The sequence below is a fragment of the Podarcis erhardii genome, assembly GCF_964252035.2.
Source record: "Podarcis erhardii genome assembly, chromosome: 11".
NCBI classification, from domain to species: domain Eukaryota; kingdom Metazoa; phylum Chordata; class Lepidosauria; order Squamata; family Lacertidae; genus Podarcis; species Podarcis erhardii.
In genome coordinates, this window is record NC_138501.1 from 3,852,826 (window position 1) to 3,878,417 (window position 25,592).

At 40.4% G+C, this 25,592-nt stretch overlaps 1 protein-coding gene across 9 annotated transcripts in view; it reads right to left on the bottom strand.

Annotated features, from left to right (window-relative positions):
• The window catches only part of PRUNE2 (prune homolog 2 with BCH domain), a 137,118-nt gene that overhangs the window by 45,632 nt on the left and 65,894 nt on the right, over positions 1 to 25,592 (bottom strand). For all 9 annotated transcript variants that reach the window (XR_014161330.1, XR_014161331.1, XM_081880890.1 and 6 more), the window contains exons 7-8: positions 7,333 to 7,491; positions 52 to 6,616 (exon numbers count right to left, since the gene is read on the bottom strand). Coding sequence is in view for 7 of the 9 variants with exons in the window: in XM_081880890.1 (XP_081737016.1) it covers positions 52 to 6,616; positions 7,333 to 7,491 (6,724 nt within the window). In the remaining 2 variants the exon portion in view is untranslated. The remainder of the gene's footprint in view (positions 1 to 51; positions 6,617 to 7,332; positions 7,492 to 25,592) is intronic.

Here is a 25,592-nt window from a genome sequence, read left to right on the forward strand (position 1 = left end):
TCCTGTATATTTGTCTAACACGTTCTATCAGTAAATGCATTAATTACTCACCATTGGCTATGCTTATGACTCCATCTGCTGGTGAATCAATATTAATCGAGTCTGCTTCATACTCAAATTCTTTCAAAAAATCAGTCGACTTAGGAGTCACTTCAGGTTCTAACAATAAAGATCCCCAATCTTGATCTTCTTGAGAGCATTTCCCAGTCTTACCATCGGAATCACTAGGCTTAGATTCTGAAATACTCCTTGCACTTCCAGCACCTGATAAATCAATATTACTTGAATCTGTTTCATATTTGAATTCTTTTAAAGCATATGATGATTCATGAGTCTCTCTGGATTCTAACAGAAATGATCCCCAGACTTGACCCTCTTGAGTACATTCTGCAATCTCATTGTTGACAACAGTAGATTCTGAATGATCAATATCATTGACACCTGTGGGTGATTCAATATTACTTGAATCTGTTTCATATTCAAATTTTTTCAAAGTGCAAGAAGATCCAGGAGTCCCGTCAGACTCTACTAACAGTGATTCCCAACCTTGATCTGCTTGAGAATATTCTGTAACCTCACCTTTTATATCAACAGTGCCACATTCTGAAATGTTCATGCCACCTTTCTGAAGAGTGTAATCATGACCAAATGATACATCAAATGGAGAAGTACATGCAAGTGGTGATTGTTCTGTGAGTGATCCTACAACCCATGGGCTATTATTCTCCTGCAAATTTTCAGGTTCTTGTAGAATATTAGTGGCATATTGACTTCCTGCACCATAGATGAAATCTTCATTTTCTTCTTCTAGGGAGGCTTGCAATGAATGCTTCTTTCTGAATATTTCATTGGTTTCTACTCTTTTCTCTGATTGATTGTCTAAGATTGCAATGGGATTAATTTCATTCAGTGTGGTAGATGGTTTAGTGGCAACTGACATCTTACTGATGCCATGCATATCTGATGCTTCCAGCTGATCATCCATCCCTGCAGGTGAAACCAGAGCAACAGCAGGATCCATAGACTTCATTTTGTCTGAGGAAGTTGCACCTTCCTGTTCTTCAAAGTTTTTATTTTCATATGCATTGCTTTCCTGATTTATGAGTTCTGCTTCCAAATTTTCACTACAGGAACTTGGAAGATCCTCTAGTTCAGTAGTAGTTTTATTTGCTATGTCAGATTCATGCATAACAGTTTCCTGTCCAATTTCAGATAACTCCTCATTTCCAGCGAGTGTTACTTTGTAGGACTCACCAAGACTTGTCTCATTATCAAGACACAGACTTTCAGGACATAACTCTTCTCTGTCAATTGTCAACTGTTGATTAAAGACTACGTCTATGTCTTTGTATATTTCTGACAGCATGGAAGACATCTGAATAGCTTCTTCAGGTTCAGTTAGGACAGAAGATTGGGCACAAGTTTCCTTGTTTTCATATTCATTGCAAACATCAGGGCTACTTGAGGCCTGTGAACTGCTGTCTTGATCACAGTGACTTAATATATCAGGATTTTCACCATTTGTTCTCAAGATGAAAGGCTGTTCAACATTAGTCCACAAATCTGGATCAACTGTAAATGCCTGGCAATCACTAGGGTTGTTGTTTTGTAATATATCTGGAACAAATGAATTTTCCTGTGTAACTTCATCATATCTTGGGCTAGGTTTCCTTATTGGTTTTAAAGGTAGTGGAGGATTAGCTGGAAATTGTTCACGGGTTTCTTTTTTATCTAATGGATTTACATTTACTTCATTTGGATTGATAGATGCTGCATTCATTTTATCTCTTAGCAGACCAAGTGTTGGATCGACCTGAGCAAGTGCGTTCAATAGGTTTGATTGCCAGTCTTCTGGAACAGGGTGTTTAAGAGCATCTTGATCTTTAACATTAGTAACAGAGGATTCTTGTTTTACACCACTTTCATCCTCACAGGATGGGGACACTGGATAACACTCTTCAAAATTCACAGTACCTTGATCCAACTCTTCTTCTTTGTTAGCCAGTGAGTTTGCTCCATTTCTGCATTCACATTCATTGTTATCTTGAGTAGACTCATTTTCAAACTTGGCAGCATCATGGAAATTTGGTTCTTTTCGCTTTTCATTTTTTTCTGTGTGTATTTGCATTGCACCATGTGTAATGGTGACTGTGTCATTCATTTTTAAATCATTATCAGAATAAAATTGTGCACCTTCCTTTGAACTTTCATCTTGGCTTTGTAAATTCCACCATTCCGAGGAATCATCTGGAAATCTAAGATTGTCCACTATGGATTTTTTATTTTTATCTAATGTGGTTTCAGAATGACCTTGCATTATTACATCCCAAGCATCTGAATTCTTTGGGCCATGGTTTTCTTCGTGATTTATATCAGACATTTGTATAATATGGTCATCTGCTTCATCCTGAATTGTTTCCCAATGCGCTAAACATTCAGATGTTTCATGAACATAATCCTCCACTGAAGTGTCAAAAGCATTAAGATTTTCTGAATTTTCATTTAATGTGACTACTTGGACATTTTCCTTGAAATGAGACGGAGTGCTTGAACCTTCTGAATCAATTGCAAGGTTTGTTTCATGAGGCCGAACAGATTCTTGCCCTTGTGTGTCAGCCTCTAGTTTGTTAGGATGTAGAGCTGCCTGTATTCCTGTCTCTTGCATACTTAAGTATTCTGAATCTACATCAATTCCAGGACTTGATAATGAGGATACTGTATCATCATCCACATGAGCATTCCAAAGCTCTAAGTTTTTCGGCACTTTGTGTTCAGTGCTTGTTTCAGAATCTTCTTGGCTTTTATTCTCAGGTAACTCTTTTCCAGATGCTTCTTCACCATCTGTTGTGATGTCCCAAGTATCTTCATTTTCTTTTTGATTATTAGCTACCGGAAAGCTATCCCAAATATGCATATTAGTAGAAAAATCACTTGTATCGGGAGTGGTTGCACTTGAGTGTGTATAGTCAATGGAACCACTACAAGTGGTGTCTTCTTTGTAATAGGTGTCTTTAATAGGAATATCTTCTGGGAAATTATACATAGTATCTGACCCTTCAAGTGCCTCATTTATGTTGGGGCTTATTCCAACAGACTGTGCCTGTTCATCCATCGATACATTCCAGGCATCTAGAATATGGGACAACTCATGATGAGGCATAATATCAATACATTTCTCATTTGAAAGTTTATTCTCAGACTCCAAGCTTTCAGAAGTCTCACTATCGTGAGACAAATCCATTTCATTTGACAACAAATCATTTATTTTAGGCTTATCCATTGTATCCAGGGCTTGAGTATATTCTGTATATGAATCCTCTTGTATTTCCATTGATCTCTCTTGATTTTTATCCTCTAAAGATGCTCCATGACTGCTAAGCATTCCTGAAACATTTTCAGGAGTTTCCAAATCAGATTTATGAATGTTCAAGCTAGCAACTGACTCATCAAATTCCTGATGTTCCTGATGTTCTCCTACTGGTACTGGCAATTCATCATGTAGCAAACAACTTGATGGCTCTGACTTAGAGATACGTTTCTCCAATTTATCCCATACATCTTGATGTTCAACCAACTCTGGATAATGCATTCCTTGATGGTTTTCTCCTCTAGGGGAACTTGGGGGTGCACTCTCCTTCTCAGGGATCTTCTGTGCAGATAGTTCCCTATCCAAACTTTCAGATGGGGATAACACATTTAAACTGTATTTTGGGTAAGCATCCATGTCAAGACTATGAACTAGGTGCTTGTTTTCTTTTTTGGGAGATGTAGCAAAATATTCTGCATTGCTATCGAGAAATCCACCCTTCTTTTCCTCATTGACAGGATGAGTCTCATTGGAAAATGGCAGGGTTATTTCCTCTGGCTCTGCTACTACATCTTCTAGACTGTCACTACATCTTGTTTTTTCTGGTGACCTGGGAGAACCAAAAATTGCCCTGCTTTCCTCTGAACTATTACTAGACGAGAGAGGGAGTGGAAGGATCAAGTCTTTATTGTCATTTTGCATCATTTCATTCCTAATATTTTCAAGGGTGACTTGCCCACTTCCCTCATCTGTTCTTTGACATTGCTTGACTACTTGCTTTGAGGCAGAAAAGATGCCACTGTGCTCTAATCCAGCCTGTTGATTGTATTGAAGCTGTTCATCCCACTGGTTCAACCGTTTATCTAGAAGTCTGGTGCTCTGCTCTGATTGTTTGTTTCTTTTTACTTGATCACTGACTGAAAATGTTCTCTCCATGTCATTTGTGTCCTCAAGGATGACATCACTACTTACTTCAGCATTTTCCCCTTCAACATCTATGGTATTATTTAGAGCTGAGTGGCTATTTTTCTCTGTAGAAAACATCATTATTCCAGTGTCTTCAGAGCTTGAAGGACTACTTTCATGATCACAGTAGTCATCTGAAAAATATGTAGCACCTTTTTGTTTCAAATAAAGTAAATCAATATTTTTTATAATAGTAGTTTCAGAATGTACTGCTTCCGGTTGGTTCTTATTATTAAGTGGTGCTTCCCAGGGGCCTCTACTTCCATAGTCAGAATCAGTGGAACATACCGCTGATGTTTGTGGTAATTTAAAATCTCCAAAATTGTATGTTTCAGGTTCACCTGAGCTTATGTTTACCATTTGATCCAAGACTGGCTCATAATGTTTGCCCTCACTCTCTTTTTCATCTCCAGCCCCTGTTGGTGATACATATGAGTCAGATGTTGAATAATTTGTATCCGGTGGAGAAACAATAAAATCGTCACATGTATTTGAGGTGTTAAAGTCTGATTCTCTATATGACAGGAAGGGGTCTTCCCAAGAGACAAGATTTCCAAGTGCCTCTTTTCTAATCTTTGTGTCATACATGGCCCATCCATTGGTATTTTCAAATTCTTTGGGTTTAGGTACAGTATCCCTTTGGTGTTCCATAGCCAATTTAACATTCTTCAGCATGCCACTCGTATCATTATTTGCATTTTCATATGTTCTGTTGTTTTTTATTGAACTATCTTGTCCTTCATTCTTTGATCCTAAGTCTACTTGACTGTTTAGATGTTCAGAATCATTGCATTCAGAGTGTTCTGGTGAACAGTTAGATATAACCCATGTATCAAGTTTCATTGGGGAAATATGATCAAAATCTACCTGAGGAACATTCCATGTACACTCTGAATGTCCAGAACCATCATGATCAATTTCTGCCCAAACATTAGGTGAATTTGAGTTGATGTGTCCACCACTACTATTGGTATTACCCCATGGACCAGAAATTGCAGGAACTGGTTGACTGTTATTCCACATGCTAGCAAAGTCCTCCATTGGTTGTTCATTGTCTTTCTGATGGCATCCCAAATCCTGCTTAACTTGGGCAGCACCAAACTTGTTCTCCCAAATACCTGCTCTTGCAAAATCCATACGCTTCTGCTGCTCTTGTATACAGACTGAATCTGAAGCTCTTCTATCAGTTTGCTCTTTCAGTAATAGACTTGTTTTATATTCTTTCCATGAATCAGGACTCTGAAATACAGATTCTGCTTCAGTTGAACTCCATGTAACAGCATTTTTGGAATCTATTTGAAACCCATCCCACCAGCTCCCATATCTTGTACGAGACTGAGAATTGTTCACATAATCAGTTTCATTATTTTGTTTAATTTTATCTTGTGGACAAAATAAAGATGGCCCATCATCTAAAGGCGGAGATTCCACACGGTTGTTCATAGAGATTGGTGGAGTTCTCCTCTCAACCTTATTCAACACTTTAGGATGAGAGGAAGAGTCATTTTCTAGGTCCACCATACTAGGATGTTCTTGCCGGTGGCTACACTCATTAAATTTTATTGTGTCATCTTCTTCCTTTCTTGTCATTGGTAAATCAGTTGAATAATTTGCAATGTCACATTCTGATAGATTTGTCTCATCAATTACTTTTGAGTCAGTTGGTGGTTGTCCTTCTGATGAACCACTGTCATGGGAGAAGTCATCAGGAGGGGAACAGTCCACAGAATGAGAAGAATCCATCTGAACTGTAGCCATTGGTGCTAAATCAAAGTTGAATAGATCAAAATGGTTGCTGCTGTTCCTAGGCTGAGATTTTTCTTCTTCAGCTACTGCGCCTTCAGGAATGGGACTATAGGAATCAAAACCGGAAAGGAAACTGTGATGAGACGCTGCTCCTTCTACTGGGCTATCGTCACTAAGAAAAACTGAGCTCTCCTTGGAGGATCTGCTGCTTCTAATAGTAGCAAGCCCACTGTCTGGACTCACAAGATCTACATTAGCATCAGCATGGGCTTGGACAGATCCATTATGATCTTGAGGGTTCTCTATAAAGTTGACAACATTTGGCTGTGGTTCAATGTCAGAGCCATAAAGCTCCATAATACCAGAAGATCCTTGAGAAAGTGGAGCGCTTCCAGCAACCGCTTCAGTGGAAGATGTTCTACTGTTTGGTGCCATTTCTGGATGTCTCCTGCTGATAACGTCTTTCATTAGCAGGAAAATTTCATCGCAATTGGCTGAAGAATTTTCTTGGTGATAAATGAGGAATTGATCACATCCATATTCCAGAGGATCCAGTTCTAGGCAAGGATTCTGACATTCTTCTAATTCACAACAAATCTGTTGAGGAAAAAAGCAGTTGTATTTATCATGTCTGTTGCATAATCTAAAGTTAAAAACAAACTTTACTGAGTAAGTTTTCTTTTTAGAAGCCCCCTAGAGATGTATTAGGGGGTTTAGGAAGCAAAGAAACAGAACACAGAACAGTATCAGATTTTAAAACCCACATTAAAATCACAAATTCCTGCTTTCAGTCCTTAGCCTCTTAACTTGCTCAGATTGAGCCAATCAGTTTCACCCCCTGCCCTATCCAGGCCCCACTTAAGCACCTAGTCTGGTGGTAATAAATTACAGCAATGCTAGTAGTAGACTTTAAAATGACAGAGAAATCCAGGACTAGGACAATTACACTGATATCTTTTGTGGTTAATCTTTCTCTAACTAGAAAGTCTTGGGTTGGGGGGATGTGGACAAATCTCAAGATGTTTATGAAATGAAGAAGGATCCAAATTGGGTATACTGTATAAAATTATTTTCTTTCTTTTTAACAAAATGACGATTTCTTTTCTCTCTTCCCCTCACCACTCCTTTAATCATCTAATGGTGTTTTTATTGCATCATTGCTCACTGATAACAACACACTCAATAAATGTAATTTCTATGACTCATATATCCTATGCTATGGCAAAACTAAAAGACCAACAGGGAATGTAATGATGCATTTCTGTTCTAGAACACAGACAGAATTACTTTACTCTTTCCTTCATGATACTTACCTGATTTCCCATCTCCATGTTTTCTGAATAAACTGCTATCTGCCTTTTTTCTTGCCTTTCTTCTGATAAGTAGCTGGCCAAAATGACAAGGACATCAAAACCATACTTATCTACAAATGCTTTTAGATCTCCGGTCATGTTTCTGTGAAATAGGCAGTCCTGAAATATGACAAAATTACTTCTTATTGAAGGATTTTTTCTATTGGTTAACATCCAGAGCTAACTGGAATGGCTAATCAAATTAATGATGAACGCATTGGGATCTTGTTCATACTCTTATGGACCCCAATAATTATTGTAGCTCTAAAAGTTAAAATAACATAGCCATATGTTTATACTTTCACAAGAATAATAGAATCATCGAGTCGGAAGGGACCCCAAGAGTCATCTAGTCCAGCCCCCCTGCAATGCAGGAATCTCCAAAAGAAGACTGTTCCACTGTCCAACAGCTCTTACAGAATCTCCTTTCTTGTAACTCGAAGCTACTGGTTCAAGTCCTACCCTCCAGAACAGGAGAAAACAAGCTTGCTCCACCCTCCATGTGAGAGCTTTTTAGATCTTTGAATATGGTTACCATATCTCCTTTCAATCTCTTTTTTTCCCAGGGTAAACATACACAGCTCCTTCAACCATACCTCATAAGGCTTGGTTTCCAAACCCTTGATCAACTTGGTTGCCCTCCTCTGCAGATGTACCAGCTTGTCAACATCCCTCTTAAATTGTGGCACCCAGAACTGGACACAGTATTCCAGGTGTGGTCTGACCAAGGCAGAAGAGGCATAGTGAACACATCCAGACAACCTGTTTATTCAGCATTCATCCTGATTTACTTGCACAAAGCTTACACAGTAATTAGATTATGCCTGGTCTTTACGAAGCATTTGATTTGTTTAGGGGGCATGTTTGAGGTTAGTCAGTGATAGGATGGTTCTACTTTGGGTTCCATGATGGGATGAAGATGGGATATAAAGGTAATAAAATAAATAAATAAGGGTGGGTGTTCCATCTCTGCTATTCCCTATCATCCTGTTCTGACAGTAATTTCTTCAGGGGGCTGGGAAGAGTCCTGCAAGCCCCTCCCCCATTCCATTTATCCTTGCTCTGGGCCACCTGCTCATCTGGAACCAAGAAAACTTTTATACTCCTTTTATACTAATTAGGGGACTGCATCCCACCACCCCATCTCTTCTACCATCAACCCACTTTATTTCTGACTGACAGCCAGAGAGCCACTGAGAAGCCATCACTGGTAGGAAGGCTGACAGTGACTTACAAAGTCCTCTGAAAGTGTCAAGAAACCTTGCAAGGTCTATCAGAAGGCGGTCAAGAAGGTGCTGGTAATCACATGCCGTCTGTTCTTACCAAACAGCATTACAACTTGAAGTATTGTGTTCCACCTCAAGAAGAACAGAGATATATTTTAGGATTACATTGACAAGTACATTTTGAGCATGAACCAAAGTGATTAATGGATATGGGATTTATTATTATTTGAACATTTTTAGCTACACTGCCGTCCTATATAATCAGCAGGAACCAAGCTACATTTCACGCATGCCCATCTCAATTTGGAATGGGCACATTCTTTCCAAGCTTTTTCAGAGAATAGCCTGGATGGTTTCTGAAGAGTTCCCCCAAATCTTAAAAAGATCTATTGCTCAGCACAAATGGATTGCCAGTCTACCACTATCCCCAGCCTTTCCAGCAGATTATTTTTTTCCTACCTCCACCTTTCCAAGACTTACCTTGCAAGTGCTTTTTACCTGGTAGTTAGAGAAAGAGGAACTGAAAGCAAGAATCACATGCAACTGTTGGTAAGGATTTATGTTCTAAGGAAGGATGAAGGAAAATCTCCTCTCACAGCTAAAGCAGCTGTTCAAAGGTGAGTTTTAAGGCAGTTCAGTCTTGGTTGAGCTAATTTTAAAATCCAAACCAAAATTAATTTAGGCTCAGATAAACAAAGCGGATGTCTGTATGTATCTCTGTGTGTCCACTTTTGAACCTTCCCAGGTGGTCAATGATATAACGGGAAATTTAGGCTTGCACAATTAAAGTGGATTAAAGCCCTCTGTCACCTTAGGCAACAAATTGACTCCTAAAAGGAAACAGACTTTCTACTGCCATGAAAGTGATGAGAAAGATAAACACCTCACAAGCAAATCAGGATGAATGTAGGTTGTTTAACCTTCTTGCAAACAAATCAGAATGAAAGCTCAATGAAGACCTGAAATAATCTAATCTCTAAATAAGATTTGTGCAAGTAAATCAGGATGAATGCTTAATAAAAAGTGTTTCTGGAAGAGCCTCCAAAATCCACCAACATCACAACTTGAGATGTCCCATGTGATCTGCCCCACACCTATGTATGCCATACATTTCCAGAGTTGTCGGATAGTAACCACGCCTTTTCAGGTGAAAAACAAGAACCTTCAGGAAGACAAGGAATCTTACCCCAAACGATACCATAATTCAGTCTTTCTGAAATAACAGCAAAGACTAGATCCATCTTTTAAAACAAGAAAAACGTCGTCATTCTGCACTGCAAGTTAATGATATACATCCAGTGTGCTTTAACATCTTTATTTTTGCCTATTGCAATACCTTAGCAAAACAAAGAACACATTTAACTGAGTTTCTTTGTCCCCCTTTGGCTTGCGCTGTTTGCATTTGAGAAAATGTATTGTACTCTGGCAAAGAACATTATCATATGACATTATTGGCTTTTATACTGCTACTAAGCAACATTCTCCCTAAATCAACAGCAGTTCATCAACAACACACCACAACTGTATATTCAGGTGGGCACTTATTTACTCCCTCCCATTCCAAACTCCACACATCTGTCTTCTATCTGATAAATTACTTTTTAGCTTGTGTGTGTACAAATACTATTTATTAATCTACTCAGACGTGTCTAGCAAATGTGTCTATTTTCCCTTAAGTTAAAATGAAAATGAAAAACACTTCATCAAATGTTAGGAAGGAAAAATATTATTTCATACATTGAACTGTCTGGGGTGGGTTTTCTGCAGTTTTGCCTGCTTTTCCTGTGCTGTTCACCTTGGCATTCACCCCAAGTAGAGTAAATAAGCAGGGGAGAGAAGGGGTAGATGGGGATCTACTAGGACATCACTGTGCAATTTGCAGTAGATCAACAAGGATTTATGGCTCCCAATTGTTTAACAACAGCAACTTATCTTTTAAAATAACAAATTAGACTGCTGAAATGAAGAAGCCTTGTAGAGAAAACCAAGTTTAGATTTTGGTGTGAAAGGACTGTGAACTCAAATACTGAAAGTTATTCCTGGGCTACAATAAAGTCAAAAAGTTTTGAAATTCTGTGTGTTTATCAACTCCCTTTCTTAGACCCTAATTTAAAATTGACTTCAGATAGTGGATTTTGGGAGTTTCTAGGAAAGAAACAATGCAAATCCCACAATATTGACATCTACCCACATCCATGTTATAGGACTAGAGACTGTGCAAGGGAGTTTTTACCTTTTCTTCTTTGAAGGGCACGCCAAGAAATAAACTGTAATCCTTTGAAATTAACAATTTAATATTGTTAAACCTTAAAAAGAATTTGCCAAGGCAGAGCAGCAGAAATAGTACAGATGATCTCTGGGGACACCTTGCTCAGAATGATTCAATCTGAGAAATAATACTTCCTCAAGCAAGGCCAGGCTGACTTGGCACTAGGAGTGTCAGGGAATTCTCATCAGAAATAGAAATCCCTACCCTTCATTTATAGATTCTACCATACCTTTATAAACCATTCACTGGTATATGCTGTAAGCATTTTGTGCACCTAAGTTCAATAGGTGAAAATATATTTAAAATGCAACCATAATGAACATAAAGGGCACAATGTCTATATCTTGTTTGGTTTAAAATAATCAGGTATTATTATTAAGCAATATTATACACCTATTATTTGGTGGCGGATATTGGAATTGGAGTGTATGGGGTGTTGGAGGAGGAGCAGGACACAGGCTGGACACATTGTGCTCCTTCTGGAGCAGTTTGTTCACCTCTGGTTCCCACACTCTCACCTGTGGCTCCTAAGAGCGGTTAGCATGTGACAGCAGCCACACCCAAGGAACGGTTTCAACTGGCTGGCTAAACCAGGTGAGGGGAGCGCATTAGTCTCAAACCCTCAGCGAGTTAGGGCTGAATTCAAAGACAGGTCATTTTGGTGCTGTTAATGCAGGTACGGGTATCTGCAGCCACAATAGATGCAGCGATCGTCCAGCAGTTTGACTTCTCTGGAAGCACATTCCATTGTCTCTTGAAACAGACAGATGCCAATAGTAAGATGGGAATCTCTTCAATATACTGCAGTTTTGGTGCAAAGTCACAATGGCAGCAGTTTCCATTTTCAGGAAGCTGCATGTGGGAGTCAAATACAAATCATATACTATATTAAAAACTAAGCTCCTTTAAAGTTGTAGAAACTGAATACCTGGAATAATTTATAAGCATACTTATTTGTATCCAGAAGTAATTGCGCCCTGAAATAAATGGAACCTAAGTTAGTCATAATTCATTTGAGACGCATTGAGTTAAATTGGAACTCAATGTTATTTACTCTTGGTTCAAATCAGTGCCTCATGTTCTGAGACTTTTGACTGCCAAGATTGTTCCCACCTTCTTACCTAAAGTTAATTCATCCTTCTCTTCAGCTTCTAATAAACTGTTCTAATATTTTGATAAGTTACCTTATTTATGGGGATGTATACGTAAAGGTTTTAAACCATAATTAACTTTTATTTATATTAATTTTCCTTAAAGAATTACATAAGAAATTATTTTTTAAATTTCAATCTACTTTAAGTAAATTTAGTAAAGGAGATGAGGTGTTACTGTAAATTGTTACTGCTCTTTGTGTTAAGCCTGTAGTACGCCTCGTTAGAAATGTTTTATACTGCTTGCTTAAATTTTAATATTTTAGACATTGAAGTTATGTTTTAAAATGTTTTTATAGTGAATTACAATATACACCTCTAGTGCAACATGCAGAAATACAGTGTTCCATATACAAAAATATACTGGGAAATATGGTGTTATATATTCTTTTGTTGAATTAAACTATTTAACCCTAGCTATATTTTCAAACCTACATCGTTGGGAATACTAATACTAATAATACTAATTTAAACACAGCTTTGAGAATAGATTTTTGTTTTGTTTTTGTCCTTCTCAATAGTTATACTTTCTGATTTATGGCATCTGACAGTTGATTACCCAAGTGAGTCCTGTATAAATGTACATTACACATACATCTTGACTCTTCGGAGGAACTAACTGTGTCAATATTAACCTGACCAAATTAAGAATAAGATGCCTCTTTTGTTCTTCACACTTCTCACATGGAGAGCACAATATGGCTTTTGTCAGAGGTGCTCCATCATTTTGGCTCAAGGAAACTGTCAGTACCGTTTGGGATCCGTTATTCATGGGCAGATATCCTGATGGGTCTAATGAAGCCTTTCTGCTGACAACTCATTTGCTAAAAATACCCAACCATCACAAAGTACAAATGAGGAATATATTTCTTTCCTCATTACTGTGTTTTTTCCCCGTCTCACAATTGGCAATTATGTCATGAACCCCAACGATCCTCAAGCTGGGATATGCTGAACTTCACTATGTAGACTATATATATTTATAGCCTCATCATAAGTCATGGTCAGTACTTCTGTTTCTTTTTTCTTACTATGAACTCACTCACTGACAAACTTTATGACATCTTTTAAATTGCAACATAATAGGGTAAACACCAATGTTATTGCACACATGCCGTGCCAACAGCCTGTGTGCCATTTGTTGAAAAATTTGAGCTAATTACCGCAAGCCCTCTCCTGGAAACATGAGTGGGCCATTTTTTAATAAAAGTTTTCAGGTAATGTCATCAAAGAAAAACAAGAACACATATTTTTGTCACATTAATCATTGCATGCTCTCTCTCTTTCACACCACACACAGTATTAAACCTTGTGGAATTAGCAACATACAAAACTAGATTGCACTCAGTATTCCATAAATTTACAGCAGGCAGGCATCTTTCATTAAGAAAGTCATGAGAATCGGGCCAAGGAAGTATGAGGATTCCTAGACAATTTCTTACCAATCCCATGAGTAGGATGAGTCACATATTACAGCTTAGTGGATAAGAACATTATATGTATGGTAAAAAAGAAGAAGAACGTATCTCATATGTAGCCATTTTGCATATTAATGGAGAATGCCACAGGTAAACATGGTGATTGTGGAACATGTGAAGCTGTGTGTCTCAAAAATGCTTGAATTAATTCTGCACCGGCCTTTCACTTTCTGTGACTTCCAAGAACAAGCCACTCCTCCCAGTTCCAACCCATCTTTCTCCAGTCCCTCTGGGCCACCCTGTTCTTCCCCATGGTTGACATCTGTCTGTCTCAGGAGACAATGGAGGTGTGCGCCTTTGGGGCTGCAGTCAACTGTTATAGTTGTGCTGTGGCTGTAGAGACTGATACGGAAGAGACATGTTTAGTTGCAGCTGGGGCAGATGAATGTGGCCAGTTGTGCTGCTGCAGAAGCAACATGGTGTTTCTTCTCCATATGCTGCTGAAATTCCCTTAGTTACTGTCTGGCACTGTTTTCTTGTGGTGCAACTATGACTTAATAATCACCATCTTGATGATATCTTTTTTCAATTATATATTTGGGAATTCCAACTCAACAGGGCTTACGTTTAAGTGAGCATTAATAGTTCACTTCTACTGCACTAAATATCATATTTTTGTCAATATCCAGTGAAGGTCATAGAATCATAGAATCATAGAGTTGGAAGAGACCACAAGGGCCATCGAGTCCAACCCCCGGCCAAGCAATTTTTTGCACAACCTGCTCCGACAATACAGCTGCTGGCTGGTAACAGCTTTTGTGACCAGGGTGGGAGAGAGGAGGCAGGGAATGGGATGTGGCATGGATCAGCACCCTACTGCTAGTAGTGGCTTGGCAGGCTAGTTAAGCCCACGCCCCCTCCCCTCCCCCTCCTAATGAGGCTAATTTGGTCACATTTTGGCAGGTAGGTGAGAGAGTTGGAAGGGCCATAGCTGACCACTGTTAGGCATCTTTAGGGGCAAGGTACAAGCATTATCGTATTCTGCCTTTAAATACTCTTAGATCTTACAACCCCACTCCATTTTGTCCTCTCATCCAATCACTGTTTTTGAATTTTTCTTAAGAGTTACTGTCTGTTGCTGTTCCACTGTTGCTCAGACTTAGCTCTTCCTTTTTTGAATACCCCTTTTTGGCTACCTGATTCAAACTTTTTTTTAAAAAAAATTACCATTTTTATCATCATGGTATTGAAATGTTACCTTATTTCTCTTCTTGCTAACTGGAACTGAAATACCACAACACTATCTGGCTGAATGAGAACAACACTGGTTTATCTTCTGGTATTACAGCTATAGTTATTGTGTAGCATGAGTATTTTACAGCTTCTTCCACTGCCCATAGTGCTAGCATGTTAATAGATTCCTATTTTTCTGTCTGCATATTAATTCTGTGGCAAAAACTTGACATTTAAAAAATAATAATATTATCCAATTCTTACGTTTGATGCCCCTTTAGCTCTACTTTCGGTTATTTTTCATCTTTATCATGGTAATATTATTCACATTAATCTCTTCAGTTTTCATGCTTTTCCTCTTATTTCAGTGAGTTCTGCAGCTTGTCTTGTTTTATCCTTTTTTTTCATTCTGAGCATCTTGTGTAACTTCTCTGTTTTTCTCTTCAATAAATTTGTTTTCCTGTTCAGATTCATTAGAAACTTCTTCTTGCACATAAAGATCTTCACGAGCCCAATCCTCCCTATTTCTTCACTTTTATTCTCCCTTGCATATCTGTACTATTTTATGCACTCTTAGGTTCAGCCTCATGTTTCCTTGATCTCCTGCTTCTTAGTATCCGACTTCTCTCTTCTCTTTCTTTCACAGAAAACCTACTTGCTCTGGCCTTTGATTCCTTCTGTAAGTCTTTAAGGTGTCATTTGTTGCTCAAAATCCCTTTGCCTATATTTTCATTTCCCTCAATTTCTCTGCTTCCCTTATCCTTCTTATTGCAATTGTTGATTTTAAATCACAAGTTTTTAAGGAAGGAAACAGCATGGAAAAACCCTTAGAGACTTCCGGGTTAGCGCCATCGTCAATGGTGGAATTCCTCTGATCTAGAGGAACCCGCTCCGCGAAAATCGGGTCTTGCCGCCGCGGCGAAGGCGGAGACCCTTTAAAAATCCCAGGCGGAGGAAGCCTGGGAACGTGGGATTCGGCTGACACCAGGAGCGCCCCCCTACACGCAAGGAAACCCCTTTTTCGGGGATCCGAAGCGACATAGGGTGAGTGGCACGGTGTTTTGAATCAACCACTATTTTTTCAGAGTGAAGCCGCACAGCCGTTGCCGGAGAGCGCTGACTTTTTCCTGTGGACAATTGGACTCTAAAACAAGTACCCGTGAGTAGAACGGAAAATTGGGCTAAGAAACATTTTAATTTGGCACTCAAGCGGGAAGGTCCTAAACAGGAAGTCCACCTTCGGCTTTTGTAAATAGCCTGAAGCAAAAATTGTGCAAGCTAAAGTCTGGAAAGCTGGTCTAAAATTCCTCCTGTTTTAACCATCTAAACCCCTCTTGGAAGCAGGAGTAAAGAGGGGGAACTTTGACTGTTTAAGCCTGCAGGAGAGAGAGTAAAGAAAGATAAATTTCCACCGTCTCAAACCTGGGAACGGGGTGTCAGAGACAGAAATTTTTGGTGAAGTTCATTGATTGTGAAAGGAACATCTTTTGACAGATAGCTAAAGAAGAGAAACAAATTATCTCCAATGTTGCCTTTTGCATTTAAAAGAAACCAAAAACTCGAAAAATGAAAGTAACTTTCTTTTGTTGGATCTGCTTTCAAAAGATGGATACAAATAGAAATTGTCTCCTCTAGAGGGAGTTTGTTAAATTGTTGCTGGAGTCGATCTGGGGACTTTCCAGCTGTGGTGATTAGGATCCTGGGAACAGACTGTGACCTTGAACAAAAATGTGTTTGGAAGAAGTTTTGGTGCTTCCTTTTTGCAAGACAAGCGCTTTGCTGGAGCAGATGCATGAGAAGATGGATTTGATGACTGTTGCAGTCAAAAATTTTGGACAAACAGTGAATTCTTATACAGAAATCATCCATGAGCCAACTCAAGAACCTGATTTGATAGAGCAAGTGCAAATGCAGAAGATAAGGGAGGAGGTTGCTGTTGAACCTCAAGTAAAACCCGAGGCCCTACAGGAGCATAAGCCGTTGTTGTTGAAGGTTGAATCTGGAGTGGGCCGGGGGGGGGGTCTGGAGTTGTGGGGGTCCTTAAGCTTGGAGGGACTTTGAAACATGCTTTTAAATATTTTCTGGACTACACTGTTGACTGTGGGGAATGGGACTGTGGAGAATGGGCCGATCTGCTGAGGAGAGACGGAGATATTTTCAAGTTGGAACATCCCCGAGACCTACTCCTCAATGAGAAAGGAAAGAAATTAAGAAAGAGATCAACAAAAGATAAGGTAAAGTGCAAGTACAAACAAGAAGAAGATCTGCAGAAGGGACATGGAAGAGACTTAAGAGCCTCGGACACAAGATTACCAGGTTGATGGACTAGAAGAAATGGACAATAAGGACTGACATACCCCGAGACCAGGAAAAAGAGACGCTGGATGAAGATTGGAAGAAAGTTTTTAAAGATTTATTTTGGGAATTAGTGTAAAATTAATGAGTATTAGGAAAAACGTTGGAATGAAACTATTTGGCTTTAGTAGAAATGATATAAGGAGTTATGTATAAATAAGTATTAAGTTTTAAGCTTTAAGGTATTTTATGGTAAGATAAGGTTAAAATAAATTAAGGCAAACTGAATGACAGAATATAGTGAAAGATGGAAAGGATTTGTTGAGTTAATTAATAGGTTAGACTGTTAAGATAAATTACCTAATAAAAATTGAGAAAGATGGAAAGAATTTGCTGAAACAAATAATTAAACTAGAATACAAAAAGGGAGGTGTGAGGAGGTCGATGAAACAAGTAATTGGAAGATTGAGATATGGAATATTGGATTTGTTTTGTTTTGTTGTTTTTTTATGGATATTGTTTTATGTTTTTTGTCTTTTTTATGTATTGTAATGTATGTTTTGTTAATTTTTTTGCTGTCTTTTTTTCTTCTTTTTTGTATTTTTAAACTTCTAATAAATATCATTTTAAAAAAGAAAGAAAGAAATTTGAGGCAGTATTGTGGGCAGTATCCAACTAGTATGCCCCTTCAGCGCAAGGATTTCCACTTGCACAACGGGACTTTTCCTCCTCTCCTTCTTGTGTCCTGCGTCCTCCCCAAATCTGATCCAAAGTGTCAGGGGAACACCTAGAATACATTTAGAGGCATGTAGTGAGTAGAGAGAGGGAAGCCTCTCCACAAGTGGAAACACTTGTGCTGACAAGACGAGTTACTCAGCACTACTCCGGAGGCAACACTTTATTTATTTGTACAGTATTTATTTGTACAGTATTTATTTATTTCAGTCATCTCTATGAAGCCCAACATCAAGCTTTTTCAGTAGTGTACAAAAAGGTTACAACAGGGATATCAGTTTCAAAATATCCCCCAAAATCAGAAAAAGCTTACTTTAAAAAGCAGCAGAAGTTCTCCCTATATAAACCATCTCAGTTCTTCATCTGACATAGGAGCCAACTCCAGGGGGGGGGCTGGGTGCTTGGACACCGCCTTCAAGAGAGAAGCAATTCAGCTCCACCCTCCACAGCCAGCGAGTGAGGCACCCTTTCGGGGCGGGGGGGCTCAGACACGGAGGCAGAGGCATGTGCAGGCATGTGGCGTCATACGTCCGTATTGCGGTGTCAGGCACCCACAATCGTGAGGGCAAGTTGGCACCCCTGTGACCTGAGACCCTTCTTTCTGTGTCTCCTCCACGTGAGGTCCAGAGGGTGGCAAAATGAGAATGGCTCCTCATTTGTGGAATGAATGCTCTCCCCAGGGAGGTTTGCCTGGTGCCTTCATTATATATTTTGAGGCGCCAGCAGAAAATGTTCCTCTTCAACCAGGCCTTTGGTTAATTAATACTCTACAACCTTTCAAATGTGTCTGTGGGAGGTGGGGGGGTATTGTTTTGCTGTTTTGTTTTAATTGTTTACCTGTTTTATCCTGTATTTTATTCTGTGAACCGTCCTGAGATATTATGATGAAAGGTGGTATAGAAATCTAATAAATGCTAATAATCATTCAGCAGGAATTATTCAGCAGTAAGGGAGCCTATCTGATTTTTACTGGGGTTGGATCTACACAGATATAAAAATGCTATTTTAAAAAAACCCTAAATCAGATAATTTGGCATCTGAATGATTGATATTCATAATTGTATTATAATTTAGAATTGTTATAATGAGGCTATTAATGCATTATTGTAATTGAAAACAAAAAATGCTATAAAAAAGGTTCAGCTCCCAATAGAAATTTTCATTGGCTTTGGATGCTGCTCTACAGCGCCATCTAGCGTAACATTTTTATAATGCATTTACAATGTTATAAATTGACCTGTGTAGCTGAGTCCTGGGAGTGAGTTCTACAGAATTCAACCCATGGCTCTTGGAGCAAGTTCCACAATACTGAACCATGGCTCCTTAGGGATATAAGCCACGGGAAACCACTAACAGTGAATACCTCCAAGACCTCAGTGACTGTGTAGCTGCTGCCCATTGTGACTGGTAGAGTGGACAGCAGAGAGATCAGAAACACACAGAGAGAATGAGAGGCAGAGCCAACTAATTCCAGTTTTGTTTCCATCCTCCTTCTGCCTACCAGGAGGTCCATGAGGTACCTATGATACTGATAAAGGGTATGTATTGGGAAGCTGTTGTTTGTAGGTCTGCGGCAGACCTCTTTTTCTTGGTAGTGTTTTGAGTTTGGGGCATCAGTCTGGAAAATACTCTGTGTCCCTTCTGCACCTCCCACCATGGCAGTTGCTTTTACCCCATTTTCAGCAATCCTCCCTTTCTTATTCATCCCCTCAAGTCATCTCATTCAAGAGGGTCACCTAATCCTCAGGAAGGGCTTTTGGGGGTATCCAGGAGTTGCTGGGGTGGCAGGAAAAGTCAGCGTCCAGCCAGTGCCTCTCTGGATCCAAGCTGGTAACAGTAATAATAATAATAATAATAATTTATTATTTATACCCCGCCCATCTGGCTGGGCCTCCCCAGCCACTCTGGGCGGCTTCCATAGAAACCAAAAATACAGTAAAATATCACAAGTTAAAAACTTCCCTTAAGATGTCTTCTGAATGTCAGGTAGTAACAGTAATAACAAAAAAGACAACACAAAAAGATTAAGTGTCCTGTGATTTAGTTTAAATAAACTAAACAGGATGACTTTAAAGTGCTGTAATAGAAATAAAAAATAAACACAAATAGAACCAAATAAATAACAAAAAGAATAAATAACTAACACAGCAAAACACGCCACACCACAGCAAAAGAAACCATAGAATACAATAAAACAACTTTAAAGGGGAATAATAAATTATTCCTAGAGCTATTCAAAACCAATCAAGAGGCTGCTTAGATTAGGACAGAGGTTTTCAACTTTTCAACAGCTCCCTTGTCCAACTACATTCTTTCTGTGGCACCCCTGGGGGGCTCAGGAGCCCAGATATGCCCCCCCTTGCCTGCAGAGCTGGCAGCCTCTCACTCTTTCTTGAACACCCTCCCATGTGGAGTGTTCCCTCAGCCTCCTCTCCTCTCTCCTCTCCTTGGGAGTCCTCTGGGCAGCCACGGTTGCTGCCCCTGGTCTCTGAGCTGCCGCCCTGCCCCAAAGAGAGGTGCCTCCTGACACTTCCCCACAGGGGCCTGGGACTTGTCTGTCCATTCCCAGCAGCAGGGGCTGGTGGACTGGCTGGCTGGGCTCCCACTTGCTTGCTCACTCAGATGCTGCCTCTGCTCCTGGCAACCAGCACCCCCTGGCCAGCCCCAGAGGCACCATTCACCTGTGGAGCTTGTAATCAGGGATGCTGCAATAACAGCTGTGCAAGCTTTTAGGAGGCAAAGATCTGAGACATTATCAGAGGAGGGAGGGAAGGAAAGAGGGACAGAGACCAGTGTTGCCCACGGCACCCCTGACCACCATTCAAGGCACCCCAGGGGGCCATGGTACAATGGCTGAAAACCAATAGATTAGGAAAATTCTGAGGCCATTTTCATCTATGACACAGCATAATCCTATGCACATATACTCAGAAGCAAATCTCGCTGAATTCCATGGGTTTTACTCCCATGTAGTGTATATAAAATTCCAGCCATTAAATATGCATTCCAGCCTCTCCCGTGCTATTTGTAAATGTTTGGATGAGAGATAGAGAAATTTCATGTACAGTGGTACCTCGGGTTAAGTACTTAATTCGTTCCGGAGGTCCGTACTTAACCTGAAACAGTTCTTAACCCGAAGCACCACTTTAGCTAATGGGGCCTCCTGCTGCCGCGCTGCCGGAGCATGATTTCTGTTCTCATCCTGAAGCAAAGTTCTTAACCTGAAACACTATTTCTGGGTTAGCGGAGTCTGTAACCTGAAGCGTATGTATTATTATTTATTTATTTACGGCTATTAGCCCATAAAATATGTACAAACATAAAAGCACAGAAGCGTAAAAACCAATACATCTAACAACAGAAGGGGAACACCACGATGCAAGGGTGGGACATTGAGCAGTGACAAATAACAGCTTGGGGCCCGGAAAGATCCAAGGGACGGTTCACAGAAAAAGGAGAACTGGAGACGAGATCCGTCATGCACTCTCATCATAACTGTCCGATTAGTTTTTGTTGTTGTTGTTGTTTTTTGGTGGTTTTTGTGTGTGAGATAACCGCATTCAGGAATCTCGCCACCTGCAGAGTTACAGAAGGATCTGTATCCTGCAAAAGCAGTGCGGCATGTGACTCAACAGGCCTGCCAACCAAGCGCAGTAAAGCAGGACTCAGGAATTTAGTCCTGGCTATGCTATGTAAGGGGCAGTTGAACATTATATGTGGAAGAGATTCAACTGTTTTCCCGTCACACTCGCATAGCGGAGACACCAAACCCTTGGAAAATCTGTGGCTCAGCAGGTTCGATGGAAGAACATTGAACCTTGCACGAATAAATGCAAGTCGGTGTGGTACAGATGAAAGTGATGACATATATGATGGAAGGCCAAGTGGTGGGGTTATTCCGTGATACCTGGGGGAGCAGACACCCCCACCCCTGGAGAGGTTGTGTTGGTTTTCAGTGTCTGCTAATCTTTGCTCGATAAGGCTTTTGGCTGAGCGTAGGTTCATCTTTAAGGAGTCCGCTGGGGAAATTCCGATGCTCAGAAGTTTGGCATGGATTTTTCCTACCCACGGATTAACAAAGTCATCCCGCCAGAGGCACTGAAAGAGGTAATGGTCGGGAAGCCTATGCCAGCTGGACAGCCAATAGCCAAAGACTCGCTTCCAGATGACAGTCTCCAATGATGCAATCCTTAACTCCAGATGTATGGCTGCATTGCTCACACACATGGGGAGTTTCAGGAGGCGACGGAAAAACTGATTCTGCAATGTCCCCAGCGATGTTAAATTGGACCCTGGGGCCCAGAGCGGGGCAGCATAACAGAGGGTGGAAACCACTTTTGCGTGGTACACCTTCAATGCAGAAGGGATGTGGGAGGCTCCGTCGACCGCAAAAAATTGGAGTAGAGTGTAAAGTATTGTTTTCCCTTTGTTCAGTAAATACTGTATCTGTGGCTTCCAGCTTAGGTTGTAGTGAAAGAAGACTCCCAGGTATTTAAATTTGAAAACCTGTTCTAATTGGACTCCATCTAACTTCCAGCTGTAAGTTTTTCGAGACCTGGTAAAGACCAGTACTTTAGATTTTCCATGATTAATTGTCAGATGGTTGAGTTTGCAATAAGCCGCAAAAATCTTTAGAGCTCTGCATAAACCAACTCTAGAGTAGGAGAGGATCGCTGCATCGTCAGCGTATAGAAGCAGAGGGCAGCGAAAATCAGCTAGGCGGGGGGCATGAATGTTGGCTTGAGACTCACTCAGAAAGAGCTTCATGTCGCTAATAAACAAGTTGAAGAGGAGTGGGGCCAAAATGCAGCCTTGGTGCACTCCTCTATTTATTGGGACCTCATTGGATAGGTTTCCCGCCGGTGTGAGTCTCACTCTAGCCGACGACCCATGGTGTAATTGGGTTATAAGCCATAACAGCCTTCTATCTATGCCCCATCTCTCTAATTTCTTCCATAGACAGTTTCTTGGGATACTGTCGAAGGCGGCCTTTAAGTCTATGAAAGCGACACATAGGCGCCCCCGACTCGGGGCAGAATATTTTCCGGCAAGATGATACATAATTACCATATGGTCAGTGGTCGAATAATTGTTCCTAAAGCCCGCTTGCTCATGGCCAATCAAATTTGAGTCGTATGCCCAATGGGACAGCTTAGACAGCAAAATTTTTGCATAGATTTTCCCAATGATAGACAAAAGGCTGATGTTCCGATAGTTCTCTGGGTCAGCAGAGGGACCCTTTTTATGGACTGGTATGATCACGGCCTCCTTCCATGACCTAGGGATAAGCCCCGTAGAATTAATTGCATCAAAGACTTTGGCCAGAACTTCAGCCCACCACCTCGGTTGCGCAACAATAGCCTCAGCAGGGACTAGATCCGGCCCAGGGGCTTTGCCCGTTTTCAGATCTAGTATCAAATCCATTATCAGTTCTGGGTCGGTAGAGGGCCACAAAGGTAGATGGTCGGCTTGGAATTCCATGGGTGAGTTGGATTCCTCTGCCAAAGAGAAATATTTACTCAAGAATTGTTCCCATGTGGGCGCAGGGATAATCGCCAGTGGGTACTTCCTTCCTCTTTTGTTTATCAGAGCCCAAAATTCCTGTGGTCTGCAGGATCTAGAGGCCGCAATCAAGGCTCGCCAACGCTTTTGGTACCACTCGCGTTTGGCCAGCTTTAAAGTCTGTTTGTATGCTCTTTTGGCTTGTAAATAGGAGGGTGGTAGAGCCTGGGCATTAGAGTTTTTGTATTCATTATAGATAGAATGAAGAAGGGACCTTGCTTGTTTGCAAGAGGTGTTAAACCAAGGGGCCCCAGTACTGCAATGCGCCACTTTCGCCTTTTGAGGAGGTGATGTAAAAAAAGTGGTGAGGTTTGTTATAAGAAGGTTAAAAAGTTTCAAAACCGAATTGAAATCTTGTAAATCAGTAGTTATGAAGCGTATGTAACCTGAAGTGTATGTAACCTGAGGTACCACTGTATATCATAGTGCAAGGAGATTTTATACTCGCATTATATATTAAATTGATTCCAGGCATTTTATGTGAAAACACCCTTATACAATACTGTAAATGAAAAAGGGGGGGGGGGTGTCAATAACCCACTTGTTTTCCACAACATAAAAGGATGATACACAGTTTTCCTCTTGTCAGGTATTCAGCAGAAATAGGCATCAGGAACGTCCTGAAGTGATAAAGTACAATCATCTCATGAATATCCAAAGCTGATTCAGAAAACCTTCCAAAATAGGAAGCAGTGTGGGGTACTTTTATGGGGACCATAAATGTTCACATTCTTGTTTATTACAGTATTTTGAGCACTGAAGCACAGAACTGCCATTCAAGCTTTTGGTTGTTTGCATTCAACACCACTTTTAAAAGTTACTTCAACAGATCCTTGATCCCCACCTACACTCATGCAAAATTAACAGTAGAACATGAGATATTTGATATTAGACTTAGATGAGAAAGCACATCCTGGCAAAATGCCTTTGGCTTTTCTGCAGGTAATAGAGCACTAAACTGTGCAGAAAAAATGACCTTCCTACTTACTGACCAAGAGCTGTCTAGTTTAATAAAATCGTCTCAGGTGTAAATTTATATTCAGTAATTTGTACCATGCAGTATAAGTCTCATGCAAACATGGTAATACGAAAACACATTTCTTGCTGTCAAGAAAATGTCTAGCAAAATTAATCAACCATTCAACCATTCAGGCTCTTTGCATACCCTTTTGTCAAAGAGGGAACGCTAAGAGATTTCTTTCCTCTTCCGTGCACTCATTGTAATAGATTGTAGAATCCATCAAGCCTGTGTTGATTTATTGAACTGTCTCTTAGCACAGCAGTAGAACTACAGCAAATGAACTGATATTATCTCCAAAAAAAAGTAATGATCCAACAGTATCTGCTGTCTTTAATTCACTCCAACTTCAGATTATAGATTTCTTAAAGGACCTGACTTGTATGCATCCACAAACAACTTAACATCAAGAAAGACTGTGAAAATTCTACATTCTCATAATGCAGCCTTATTGATTGACAGTAAGAGTGAGGAACCTCAGACGCAGGGGCTGAATGTAACCCTCCAGATCTCTGTCTCTAGACCTAAGACCATACCCATCTCTCCAGGCCGCACCCTTTGCACCATGGCCCCACTTTGTCATTTTGCCTGGCTGGAATGTGTCCTTGATCTGCCTCTTGCTTGCCTAGACAGATGTTGTGTGTGCATGCCGAAAACTCTGGATTTTGTACAGTTGGAACATAGCCTACTCTTCAAAAGCGAGAGCCATGTCCACTGCTCTGCCCAATTTTGCTTCCGGTCCCATCCACGTTTTCCTCCTGGCTGACATGTGACTCTCAGGCTACAACAGGTTCCCCACCCCTAATGTATTGTTCAGATGTTAACCACCCCAAGATCTCCGGGTATAGGGCGGTATATAAATTCAATTAATGGCGATGATGTCAGTGACCCTAGGGTTGTTTAACTTTCTTATTTGTTATTACTAGTATTACCAATAGTGTTTAAGGATACAAGCCTATACATGTACCTGAGGGTAAGTTCCACTGAATTTAGTGTGATGCACTTCTGAGTAGACATGGATAGCAGTGCACTTTAAGTCATCATTTTTCTCAACTTTTTTTGGTATACTGACCTCCCTGCTGCACCAAGGATTCCCTGCCCAAGCTGCTTCAGGTTGTTGCAGATGTTCTCCTGGAGACACCAAGTTTAGCTATCCTAGCGGATTTTAACATCCATGCCAACACAACCTTACAAGAGGCCACTCAGGACTTCATGGAAAGCATGGCCTCCATGGGGCTGTCCCTGAATAAGTTTGGCCCAACTAATAGTCACGGACATGCCTTAGACCTGGTGTTCACCTCTATGGATGTTGGT